Source organism: Labrus mixtus, chromosome 22 (assembly GCF_963584025.1).
Source record: "Labrus mixtus chromosome 22, fLabMix1.1, whole genome shotgun sequence".
NCBI classification, from domain to species: Eukaryota; Metazoa; Chordata; class Actinopteri; order Labriformes; family Labridae; genus Labrus; species Labrus mixtus.
Genome location: NC_083633.1, coordinates 1,354,838 through 1,368,625, shown reverse-complemented (window position 1 = coordinate 1,368,625; position 13,788 = coordinate 1,354,838). Strand labels below are relative to the sequence as shown.

Sequence of the window (13,788 nt, the reverse complement as noted above, 5' to 3'; positions counted from 1 at the left end):
ATGAGACCAAGATTGAACTTTTTGGCTTTAATTCTAAGCGGTATGTGTGGAGAAAACCAGGCACTGCTCATCACCTGCCCAATACAATCCCAACAGTGAAACATGGTGATGGCAGCATCATGCTATGGGGGTGTTTTTCAGCTGCAGGGACAGGATGACTGGTTGCAATTGAAGGAAAGATGAATGCGGCCAAGTACAGAGATATCCTGGAAGAAAACCTCTTCCAGAGTGCTCAGGACCTCAGACTGGGCCGAAGGTTCACCTTCCAACAAGACAATGACCCTAAGCACACAGCTAAAATAACAAAGGAGTGGCTTCGGAACAACTCTGTGACCATTCTTGACTGGCCCAGCCAGAGCACTGACCTAAACCCAATTGAGCATCTCTGGAGAGACCTGAAAATGGCTGTCCACCAACGTTCATCATCCAACCTGACAGAACTGGAGAGGATCTGCAAGGAAGAATGGCAGAGGATCCCCAAATCCAGGTGTGAAAAACTTGTTGCATCATTCCCAAGAAGACTCATGGCTGTACTAGCTCAAAAGGGTGCTTCTACTCAATACTGAGCAAAGGGTCTGAATACTTATGACCATGTGATATTTCAGGTCTGAATACTTTCCAGACCCACTGTATATTTCCTAAGTTTATTTAGATTCTCTTCTGTTGGCGTTTGTGCATAGATCGTTTCTGTTTCTTTAATTTTAAGCTCTAGGTTGTGCTCATGTGCTAGCTCTGTTTTCTTTTTGTAAGATGAGTATGAAATGATTTTGCCTCATGCCCACTCTTCCTTTATAGCTGTGTCAAAGTTTGGATCTTTTAGTAGTGAGAGATTGAATTGCCATCTGGTTGGTTGTTTATGGAGTTGCTTGCTGTTTAGATGTAAGGAGATTGGAGCGTGGTCACTTTTTATAATCGGATGGATTGAGGTATCTGTTATGTCCTGTATGACTGATTTACTTATGAGAAAAAAATCTATACGGGAGAAAGAGTGATGGAGTGGTGAGAAATATGTGAATTCTTTTGCTGTTAGGTTGTTAAGTCGCCAACTGTCGCCAAGTCCAAGCTCCTCCATGTATTGTATTATTATTTCTGTGGATTTCCATTTTCTGCTTCCAGTTCCTGAGCGGTCTATTGTGGGGTTAAGGACTGTATTAAAGTCGCCTCTGATTACTATTTTTGAGTTTGTGAAGTTATGTAATGATGTAAAGAATCTGTGAAAGAAAGAGGGTTCATCTGTGTTGGGTCCATAAATATTTGCAATAGTAAAATTAGTATTGTTAATGGACGTGTTTAAGATGATGTATCTTCTTTCTGGGTCAGTGATGGTGGAGGAATTAGTTAGTGATATTTTCTTGGTGAACAACATACTGACGAACAGAAAACAGAATGCAGCCGTTTAATTACATGCACAGAGATCGTAGTGGTTGAGGGCAGACACTTTAGCCGGTCACTATATAAACGTCATTCTCTTTTCATTGGCTGAAATTGAAATCTCTGGAGATCTTCGGCCGTGTTCAGACATCAGCTCCTCCAGATCATCTGCGGAAAAAATACTAGGGGTCTGGCAGGAGAAACTCCGGGTAATATCGGAGTAAAAAATTTGGCTGTTGCGTTCACACATACAGCTCCTCCTGGAAATCTCCAGAGTTTTTCAGGAGATTTCCGTATGTGTGAAAAGGGTTTTGGATTAAACAGAGGGAAATCTGAAACGAGAACCAGAAGGGAGTAACTGAAACTCATAAGGAAGGGGGGAATCACTGACTGATAGGATGGTTTTCGCCTGTTGCTGAACATGTTTATTGTAGAGGTCAGTGAGGCTGCTTTGTTGGGCACCTATGTATATAAGTGTAGTTGAATCATGCTGCAGTTTCACCTAATGTTGCTGAACTCTTTTTGTTCTTTAGTACCTGTTATCAAACAATCAATCTCTATTTGTGTAGAGACAATTCACAACAAATGTTTTCTCAAGACACTTTACAAAAAGAGTAGGTCTAGACTTTATACTAACAATAAAATCTTCTTTAAAAAATTGGGCGTTGTGTAATAATGTGATTATTTACAACATTGATGAGAGCATTAAGACATTAAACATGATAATTGTTGAGTCGATGTTTTTGTAAAATGATATGCCCATTTTGAATTTGATGCTACAGGTTTCATGTTTACCGCCCTGTTGCATGACTTTTTCCTTTAACAACACATTTTGGGAACAAATCTCTGTAGTTCTGACAGTGGAATGTTTTACTTCATGTAGTCAGAGGCGTTTCTGGATCTGGTTTATATACAGTTTCCTCACTGCATAGGAGAGAGCCAGCTAGCATTTATGAATGAGGTGACAAACTGAGTTCAACAATAATAATTTTTAGAAGCGTTCCTAAGTGATGTCCACTACAGAATTGGGTTTGTTTGAAATGCAGTGCTGCCTCAGGGCCTAAAGATCACAGCCACCTATTCTCACCAAAGCCACACCTAATCTCGGCCTTGTCCTCTGAAGACCGAGATTACTTCTCATTCTCTGAATCTTGTAATGCCATCATGTACTGTGGACAACAAAACCGTCATATTAAAATTAATATGCATTTTTTTATGTTAAAAATGATTATTCTTAAAGTGTTTTGCACTAGTTGTTGAGTGATGAGCCCCTCCTCATCTTTACATCATAAAGATTCATCCTTGCTGCGATGCTCATTATCCCTAATCATGTTTCTAACCTTATAAGAAGTTAGATGTTCTATCAGCTGTTTTATTTTAGCATCTCACAACTTTCCGACCTTTTATCGACACTCTCCAAACTCTTCTCAAGAGGGTTTACAGCATCCGTTTCAGTTATATGTCTTTGTGCTATTTTCAATCTAACATGGGGTTAAAATCTTTTGCATTCTGTTTCTATTTACAATTGGGAAAATTACACATCATCCCAACTTCTGTGGAAATGAATTATTGTTACAAACTAGGACATTTTCATTAAAAAAAAATATTGCTGTTTGTTTTTGTTTACTCAAATGTATGAAGTAAAGAAGAAGAATGTGGATAGGAGTGTTCACCCTTGTCTGTCTGCATAAGAATACCATTGGTGACCCTTAGTAATGCTGTCTCCGTGCTGTGTTTATTACAAAAATTGGAATTTATCAGAGATGCAATGGCCTTCTACGTATTTTAGGAGTTGGTCAGAAACAAGTTTTTTAAGGATTTCAGAGAGGAATTGGAAGCTTTGATACTGGTCTGTAATTTTCTACAAGAGCATGGTCTAGGGAAGGTTTCTTTAGTGAATGCTGGCAAATTTATGCATTCAAACATGAAACTTATACACAAATGATAGCTCAGATATTTCACTAAATTGGCGTGTGCTTGTCTAAAATGGTTTTGTTCTCCATTTGAAAACTACATAGTGTTGGTCTGTAGTTAATATCTAATTTTAGTATCTGTGAGAGTATGAGGAGAGAACAGTGTGTACTCTCCTCCTGGTCCCAAATCTGACTCAGTGTACCTGTCTGGAATGCTGAAATGAGGACACAAGCACATAAAAATACATTTACGAGCTCAGTCATGACCTTTTTGTTAGGCTTCTCATTGCTGAGTAAAATATTAACCAAATGGATGTACTCATACTGGTGCTGCCTGCTTGTGTTGGGGGTCAGGGGTCACAGAGGGACAGATCTATCTATCCAGTCAAGTGTGTTGATTTATGCTTTTCATAATGATATTATTATTTTTTTTGTTTAGTTTTTTTTATGCACAAAACTTACAATATGACAAAACCTGGCTCTTTGAAAAAAATCATAATCATTTTGTAGATCGGTAAAAAATAGATTTTGGGGATTTTGGACCATTACATTCTGTGGCATTTGGCTGAATGATCTTCCTTTCTTTATTTTTAAGTTCTAGCTACTTTGGCCCATTTAACATTCTATGGCAAAATGTTGGTTAACCTGGAAATGAATGTCTTATGATGTAATATAACTTAAATATTAAAATTCTCACGTTTTTATTATTTCATGCATGATATTGTGCCTGCACGCACGAACGCGCACGCACGCACGCATGTGTCTGTAATTTGAACGTAATGACGTAACCAGGGAACCCCTATATAAGCGTTGCCAATCAACGGTATCTTCCCCTTTTGCATTTGAGATTGATAGAGAGTAACACGAGTTGACCCAGTGCAAAAACCTGAATGCGAGAAAGCTGTTTTTTGGCGAAAGCTAACATATCGTCTGCAGGACAAACTTTACTTTGGTGGATTACTTCTGACAAGTGGATAAGTTTTCATCAATTTAAGAAAACATCTGGAGAAATGACTCTTCGTTGGACGAGATCGCCGGCGTGTGAGGAGCACCTGCTGACCGGAGCTGCCCTTTCTGACAAATACGATGGAAGTATGTAAACCTGAAAATTAACTTTATATTCATAAAAATGTAACACAAAGTGTAGTTAAACCATTTAAATGTGCTTACCAATAGAGTATTACCATATTTTATTATCTTAAAATATATGTAGAATATATGTAACCCTTACTAAGAAACCATTTTAAAATTAATACGGTCGTTTTCTTTGTAGATAATCTTGTACGGTATTTTGATTTCGTAACACTATTAAATGTCCCGGGAAAATATGGAGAACGTTTTAACAATGTCGTGGTGATATAAAAACATTTTAATTTAAATTGAAGGGGGTTCATTTGATGTAAATTGTCGTCGAAAGTTTGCTTTAAAATGGCGACTGGCCACTTTTTCGAACAATCACAAAATCTGTATTTTTTATCACCATGGAGACGGTGGAATTATTCTGAGGGTTTACGTCAGAACGTGCAGAACGTACAGATGTAAACAAAGCAGAACGACTTCCTGTTAGCCAAATTTAACCATTTAAAGCTTCATGGTTAAATGTCAATAAGCCAGTGTCTGTGGGAACTGTAATTTATGAGAACAATTAATATAGTTTTGTAAAGATTACAGAGTGTAGAATTATTTTAAACTATAAATTGATATGATAAAATAAAGGATACATTCTTAACTAAATACAACCATTAGAGTCCTAATATGTCCATTTTTTTAATTACACCTGTCGATTAACCTCTATTTCTAAGTCTGAATTTATGGCAGTATATAGTAACAGATTTTTTGTACATGAGCAACTTGAGCAAACATTCTCATTAAGCATGCGTATAAGCCTCGATATATTGGCCATGCTTTTCACAGCTTTTTTGATGCAGTCAGAAGAAGATAAAGCTAGTTATCAGATACTCTCATTAATTCATCTAGTGATGGACATAAAAATGCTTTTTGGATTCAGGAGAATCATGTTGTAAGCACATAGGCATGGTGTAAAATATGCAGGACAGCAGATCGACATAGAAACAGTCAGTTATAGCTGATATTATGCACATCTTTCTCATATTGTGCCCACTGGTGTTTCATGCACAGCTGCAATGTCGGAGACATATAGCAATGTGCATTTATAGTTTTTTGGATGTCCTCATATAGGTCATCCAGTGAACAAGCAAATAAAAAAAGTCTATTTTAGATGGAAAACCATAAAGTCGTACTTTCGGCTTGAGCAGAGATGTAGGAAAGCAATCTCTTACAGATTCTGCGTTTGTTGTCGTCACTTTCTCAAAGTCTACATTTCACTAAAAGATCTGAGAACTTTATCTGAACTGTGGAGAGTAAATATGTGTTTGTATATTTTTACAGGAAATTAAATACATTTGCATGTTCTTTCTTTTCTACCTGTAGGACGCTCGCTCCTAGCCGACCTCATCGGACGTGCCGATGATCTCCTGCAGCGGATCAGAGCCCTCGACGACGAAGGTGACAACCTCCCCGTCTTCATCTCTGAGGAGATGAAGGACGAGGGAGATAAGGTAAGTAAACATGAGTCCTTCTGCCAGCTCCTTTCTTCTCACGTTGAAGATGAGGATGAGGACCAGGGAGATAAGGTAAGTGAACTTGATGCCTTCTTCGAGCTCCTTTCTTCTGACGATGAAGATGAGGATGACGACGATGAGGTAAGTGAACTTGATTCCTCCTTCGAGCTCCTTTCTGACGATGAGGACAAGGACGAGGGAGATAAGGTAAGAGAACTTAAGGCCTTCTTCGAGCTCCTTTCTTCTGACGATGAAGATGAGGACGATGAGGTAAGTGAACTTGATTCCTCCTTCGAGCTCCTTTCTGACGATGAGGACAAGGACGAGGGAGATAAGGTAAGAGAACTTGAGGCCTTCTTCGAGCTCCTCTCCGATGATGAAGACGAGGTAAGTCTGCTTCTCTCAGACGATGAGGATTAAGACTTGGACCAGAGTCTTCACCTGTCAGACGGGGATGTCAGCACTGATGACTCCGACTACGACAGCCTGTCTGACTAGGAAGAGGACTCTGGAAGATGTCGGGCCTCCCTCTAATGAACCTGTCCTTCTTTGCTTCCCGTCGCTCCTTTTGGGATTTGGTTTATGTTCCTCAGAGACTGATTATCAGGATCCTGCAGATTCCTGTTAGCGTGAGCAGCCTGTGGAACAGCACCAGAACCTCCATCAGTGTCTGCAGCTCCCTCTTTATTTCAGAAGAGGAGATTTGAGCTAAAAGTCCTCAATGAGTAGCAGAAAAAGAAGCCAGGTGCAGGTAAGTAAGAAGAGGACAATAACACAAATGTCAAAGAGGAAGTAACCCTTGGAGACCCAGGTCCATCAACTCCTTGACTCGGCTCTTCTGCAAAGAACCTGCAAGAAAGTTACCACCATGAGACAGAGGAAGCCTTATGATCATCATTTCCAAATATGTATTCTAAGTTATGTCAATGTAAAATTCTGTGACGTTGGTTTCCTAAAAAGGTAAATGTAGCTGCACCTGGCAGATGTGTCGTTATGAAAACACTAACAAAGCTTTTGCAAGTGTTTTTATCTCTCCTCTAGGGGTTTGCTGAGTCCAGTTTGAAGACAAGATTGACAGCAGAGGAGGAAACCTGATCCAGAGAAATGTTGCTTCGTATTCAACACCGAGAAAAAGTAAGAGTAAGAGTCAAAAGGTTTTCATGCCAAAGTGTTCAAAAATATTCACAACTCTTATTTTATTCCTCAGGAACTCTTCTGGTGTCGTTTCTAACATTCCTGTGACGTTTAAGAGTGGATGTGGACCTCACGAGGCACAACAGCAGTCCAGCCATTCCTGGGACACATTCTCTGTATCCTCTCCTTGAAGAGCATCGAGCAGTTTCTATGACAACAAGTAAAGGAGTTCCTCCTGCCCTCCAGATGAGAAGGATGGTCGACCGCAAGACAAACTGGAGGATGATGGGCGACTTTTCATCAAACAACAAGTAAACCCTCACTTAGACTAAACTGTGCTACTGTATAACAATAGTTTCTAAGTGTTAGAAAGTAAAGATAAAACATTTTATTATCATTCTAAAAGATAGAGCAGACCGAGTGTTATTAATGTGTCACCTTAAAGAATAAAGTTAGATTAAATAAATAAAGAGGGATTTTAGATATGATTCATTTAGTGACTGCACATCTGAGAAATATGTTACATGTGTTCATAATGTCTTTCAACAATATTCACAACTTGTTTTTTTATTTATTTCTCAGGGACTCGTGTCTTTGGCATTCGTGTGACTCCTGAGGGAGGAAGTGGTCCAGCAGCAGTCCTTCACTTCCTGGGACACCTTTTTTTATTTTCAAAATCTGAAATCAAAATGTAAATACTGTGCCTAGACTGAGAAGATATAACAAGATCTACATCAATTTACTAAATATGAAGAAATACTAGACTTGGTAAAATACAAAGTTGTGTAAATAGAAGAAAAAAAACTCAATTATATTTAAAATGACACTCAAACTTAAAGAAAATGAAAAACTAGATTAAAATTCAAGATGCATTAATTAAGAGATGAGTCGTAACAGAAGTTAAAGTATAGAAGTTGAAACATGTCAGTAAAATAATGAAAACAAAAGAGTCAGCAAGGAAGTTCATTAAGATCATCAGGATCGTAAATAAAAATATTAAAGTAAAGTTTTAGAAAAAAAGATCTATATTGTAATATGAAAACCAATTCAGGCTTCTATACTCCCAGTGAAATATGGATATTAGTGCAGAAAAATGTTAGATTTAGTAAATAATTAAGAATACGTGAATGGTATAAATTTGAATAATGATGAAAATGATAATTAAAGTAAGAGATAATAATAATAATAATAAATGTTGTAATAATAAGAGTAAATTCATTAATACATAGGTATACCTTTTGTTTTATCAACAGCTTGACTGGTTTCATGTCAATTTAAGAAATGATTCCAGTCTATTGGATTAATGAAAACATCAGACATGTAAACTTATTTGAATGTAATGTCCTCTTAGATTGTGTTAAACATGTTTTTAGTTTATTATAGTATATGGTATGGTATAATAGTTTGTGCTCCTATGATTTCAAAACATTTAAACCAAATAAATCTGATTAATTCACTAAAATAATCACACTGACTGTTTGTTTTCTTTTGATTCATGGTTCTTTATGTATTTGGAAAAACAAAGCTTGATGTTAAACTGACACAAAGCAGCAGCGAGGATTAAAGTTCAGCTGTGTTTATTGAAGTGATCCTCACATCTCCTGTGCAGTAAAGCTGTACCTTTAGAGTCATGCACCTTTGTGGCTGTGACAGGGAGAGCCATCAAAAGTCAGGTCGGCCTCAGCAGGAGATCTTCTATTGCAGCTGCTGTTCATACATGTACTTCTACTGTACCGACAACATGAGAACAAATGGTGAATGGACTGGAGCTTGTATAATGCTTTTCTAGTCTTCTGGAAAGCCTCTTAGAGAAGGAAAACTGAAGGACATGACGAAGGATTAAATTAAAAACTAAATTGGCGTGTGCTTGTCTAAAATGGTTTTGTTCTCCATTTGAAAACTACATAGTGTTGGTCTGTAGTTAATATTTAATTTTAGTATCTGTCAAAGTATGAGGAGAGAACTGTGTGTAATCTCCTCCCGGTCCCAAATCTGACTCAGTGTACCTGTCTGGAATGCTGAAATGAGGACACAAGCACATAAAAATACATTTACGAGCTCACTCATAAATTCTTTCTTAGGCTTCTCATTGTTGAGTAAAAAATTAACCAAGTGGATGTACTTAATCTGAGATTTGATTTAATTTCCTTCAAAATATCAGGGGACTTATGGTAACTTGCTCCTCTCTGGGAAAGTAAGCTCTCATACTGGTGCTACCTGCTTGTGTTGGGGCCTTTACTACCCCTGGGTGGACAGGGATCTGAGAAGATTTGCAGGGGTCAGAGGTCACAGAGGGTCAGATCTATCTATCCAGTAAAGTGTGTTGATTTATGCTTTTTAATATGGTATTATGTATTATTCTTTTTAATATATTTTATGCACACAATTTACAGATAAAACCTGGGTGTTTAAAAAAAATGTTTAACTAAATCATTTTGTAGATCGGTAAAAATAGATTCTGAAGCTGGACTATAACATTCTGAGGCATTCGGCTCTATGATCTTACTTTGTGTTGGATCATTGTTGGGATGATCCAAAGATGGCCCAGTAGCAGACATTATCATCCATCTGAGAAAAAGGGGTCATAACATATGGAGGACCACACCTCTAGACAGTTGGGGCAATGGGGCGCTGGTGACCTGGTGGTTAGTGAGCTGTAGTCCTTGAAGCGGGCGGCCTGGATTAGAATCCAACATGTGGCTCCTTTTGCTGCATGTCATTCCCCACTCTCTCTCTCTTCCTGATTTCCGCTTCAATCCATTGTCCTGTCTCTCTTATAAAGGAGTAAAACACATTGAGTAATACTTTCACCATTTAAGGATGAAGTATTTTTAATGGGAAAAGTACAACCATCACTAAAACGATTAAAGTGATATTTACTGTCTTATGCTTTCAATAATGAAAATGTTCAATAGGATACAATAATTTATGAGATGGCGTTGGATGCAAAAGAATTCTGCTGGACTGTTTTTATTGTGTTAATCAGTTTGAAGACTGTCTGTGCTTTTTACAAGAGGACAAGAGCTACACAGGTAAGGTTTAGCGCTTAGCTCATATTAAATCATAACAGCAAAATGCATGAATTCATTAAAGGGCAGAGACTGTTTAAAGGTGCAATATACAAGATGTATTAACCTTTACAATTCACTGTTTTCAGTTAGGGTCTAGTAGCTTCATGGAGCAAGTCAGTCATTGAATAGTGCAAAATAAATCTTAATCTCAAAAATGCTTAAAAAAAAGTTAGCTACAGTCACTCAATGTGATAATGATAAAAACATAGGTTTTTTAAAAAAAGGTTACAAATGTCAAATTATCAATCAAAAAAATACACGATACATATGATATTTCCTTTTCCTTTCCTTTTCTGTCCTATCTTTATTACAGAATAGACAGTGAATAGAGTTAGAAATCAGGGAAAGAAAGCGTGGGGAAATGTCAGATTCAAACCTGGGCTGCCCGCTTTGAGGACAGTTGCCTCTGTACATGGTGCGCGGGCGAACAAAACACTGCCCCACACAGGTTTGTTGTTACTTATTAAGTAATGCTTCTTTCTAAATGTAACACAGGGCCAGTTCACTGTACTTCACCACAAAGGATGACATACTGATTTGGTTGAATTCAGTCGTTCAGGTGAATGAGTTTGAAGTCCAATGTGTAGTAATTGGTTTCAGATTTGTGACTATTTCAAATCTTAGTTTTGGATTGGATTGTGATGCTTTTCAAAATAAAATGAGTAAATGAGAGTCCCACATAATTACTGTGAGAGAGTCCATTTAGGTGTAATATCAAGTGGAACAAATAACATCAATGCTTTGCTATCATATTAGATTAAATAAAAGTACACGGCTTATCTGGCAGCACACCAAGACACAAAAAAGCTGTACAGGCCATCATTCAATCCTATACACTTTAAAAATGCACTAAATACATGTAGAAAATATGTTTCACTTTAGTTACCTCAATAAAAACTCTAAACATCCAGGTCACTACGTTTATTACAAAACCTTTTTTCATCTTTGACATTTTCACTTCATGTGATATTTATTATGACACAGGAAGTCATTTATAAATATTTTTTTTTCTATCTAATAGTGCATTAATAGTCAAGTACATTCAGTCTTAAAAAAGTGTGACCATACATTTAGAACACTGATATACAAAATACAATATCTGCTTTGATAGTTACAGTTCATTACAATCTCACATTCACAGAATAAGTGCAGCTCTGCAGCTGTAGAACTATGAAAACTGTCTGCAGTCATGATCTGAAAACTCTTTTCAAAATGGACATGACATTAATTTCCCTTGATTAAAAACACATTCAACTTGACAGTAATGATTTCCCAAAGGGTCTAACTGTCTGCAACAATTGTTCTAGTGGAAAACAATTCATAATACCCGTGTTGTGCAGAGACACGCATACCTGCCAAGACTTCATAGAAGACACATTTCATTAGCCTGAGTAAATATGAGCTGCAAACAGTGTTTAACTGTAAAGCGTCTTCAGAGGAACTTAAAGTGTGGATGCAAAATACAGCAGCATGTTACTTTCAGGATGGATGAAAAATTGGGCAGAATGGAAATTATGTATGTGCCATATTTGATTGTCCTGTGAGGTGCATGCAATGCTTGGTAGGCATGACTTTCTTGGCAAAACACCGGCATGTAAAAAGTTATTCTAATTTATAACACTGGTCTTAAAGGCCCGGTTCTACGAGGGTGCAAAAGGTTGCATTGCACCCTCATTTTAAATGTATGCACCCTCAATTGAATGGACGCAAAAAATAACAATGTCTTTTCTTTTTTTTTTACAATAAGTAATCAAGGCTTTCAAATGACAACAGTGACTAAGATCGTGTTTAAAACATCCATGATTTGATGGTCATGATAGGTGCACATGACCCGTACGTTCACCGGGGACCACGTGATGGACCCATAACACCTACCCTATTTTTCATTGATGTTTCCGGTCACTGTAGCTGCACCCCCTTAAATCTCAGATGCACCCTAAGTCATTTTGTTCTAGAACCAGGCCTGCATTAAGTGCAATGAAATACAAAGTACAATCTGTACCAACTTCCTTAACATCACTTTTTGGCACTTCCTACACATAGATATTCCATTTCCATGCATGACAAGATTAGTTTTCGTCATCATAGCCGGGCAGATGTTTGGAGCTGCCGTACAATGTGCACTGTATTTCATTCATAGCTTTATGAATGTGGAAAAAAAACATACATTTATCATGTAAATAAAAGCACAATGACTGTACTTACAGACTGCATTTCATTGCAGAATGCTTAATTGTAGCTGTATATCAGTGTGTTTATTTTTTCGGTTCTTCATAATACTTCTTCTTCATGACTCGATATTTTCTGAGGAAATGAGGGGCCTCCAGTTCCTTGATGACAAATTCTCCTCGGGCCACCAGTTTGTGAATCTTTTCAGGGTCTGTTACGTCTTTGTTCTTCATGAAAGCTGACTTCAGACGCTCCCTGAAATAAGATGCTCCTTGTGGATAGTCACGGCCAAGATACAGCAGCTTTCAGAGGATGAGAAACACATTTAAACATGATGCAAAGAAAACAATTTGACCTTGTGTGAATGTGTATTATGGACTACAACTCTTTCACTTACAGTTTTGTAAAGTCTTATGACCTCACCCCTTAAAGGGTTGGCCATGTCAGGAACGGTGACTTTACACTTCTGAAACGACGCGAGTGAGAAAGAGACATCTTAATAAAATAACAGCAGAGACAGGGACATGTATATGGTGTGAGTGTAAGATGATAGTACTAAAACAACAGAACCTCAATGACAGAAGTGTTGTTACCCTAATATGCCAGGTAAATCTAGAATTAGCTAGCTTGTTCGTTAGCATTTAGCACACACTACATTCATAGCAGACTCTACGAACGACCATATTAAATTAATTAATCATATTTACACGTTGTCTAGATGAGTGGACTAACTCAAGCGGTGCAAGAATGAAGACAAGTCTCCTTTCCTTTGTCCTCTAAAAGAGTAATGTTGGCAGCAGGCAGCAGCTTCTTCTACTGCACAGTCGTATACCGTTTCTTTTTGTCGAAAATCCAAACAGATGACCGCGCATGCGCAATAGTTTCTATGGTTACCTCGACGCTTTAGCGCTTGGATTTAAATTCCTTCAAAATACCGGGGGGAATTTTGGTAACTTGCTCCTCTGTGGTCGGAGACTAAAGTAAGCTCTCATACTGGTGCTGCCTGCTTGTGTTGGGGCCTGTACGACCCCTGGGTGGACAGGGGTCACAGAGTTAAAGTTACGGAAGTTACAGAAATGCAGGTTTTATTCACTTAGGTAGCCTAGTTGAAACTTCTACTGAAGTGATACATCTGACTATAAATACTATTTCATTTTCTCCCTTGTGCATTTTGAAATCATGTTGCAGGAGCTACAAATGAAGGGATTTAAGGAGATTGGGAGATTTTGTATTCATATTTAAAGTAGCCTATACCTTAATGGTAAAAAAAGAAGAAAGTTAAAAGTGCAACAATCCTGTCACAAGTTAACACCAGTACAATTCCACTTACCTTACTACCCCAAAATTAAAAGAAAATCTGAAACAAAAACAAAAAAAGATTTACAGACAATGCAAACTTTCTATTGTATGTAATACTGTTTAGATAATTGATGAGAACCATGAATCAACCTGTCGATTTAAAGACGACTACCTGAATGGGACCATTAAGGGAGATGTATACACAGGATTACATTTTTATAACATAAAGTATCAGAAGGATTATTTTCT

General features: G+C 37.6%; 1 protein-coding gene and 1 long non-coding RNA gene across 3 annotated transcripts; one reads left to right on the top strand and one right to left on the bottom strand.

The window, feature by feature from the left end:
• The first annotated feature begins 2,209 nt into the window (after nt 1–2,209).
• LOC132956564 (uncharacterized) lies at nt 2,210–8,465 on the top strand. 2 transcript variants are annotated; one of them, XR_009666046.1, is made up of 5 exons: nt 2,210–4,376; nt 5,736–6,621; nt 6,656–7,000; nt 7,074–7,311; nt 7,583–8,465. It is a non-coding gene; the product is annotated as an uncharacterized LOC132956564 (long non-coding RNA). The 2 variants fall into 2 exon arrangements; XR_009666045.1 differs by having other exon boundaries at nt 6,656–7,311.
• Nucleotides 8,466–10,900: 2,435 nt separating this feature from the next.
• LOC132956546 (LYR motif-containing protein 5A-like) lies at nt 10,901–13,070 on the bottom strand. Its single transcript, XM_061030054.1, has 3 exons — nt 12,948–13,070; nt 12,638–12,706; nt 10,901–12,542 (listed from the first exon to the last, which is right to left on the bottom strand). Exons 2-3 carry the CDS (start codon nt 12,680–12,682, stop codon nt 12,327–12,329), a joined length of 261 nt encoding a protein of 86 aa, XP_060886037.1. The 5' UTR covers nt 12,683–12,706; nt 12,948–13,070; the 3' UTR covers nt 10,901–12,326.
• Between the last annotated feature and the right edge of the window lie 718 nt (nt 13,071–13,788).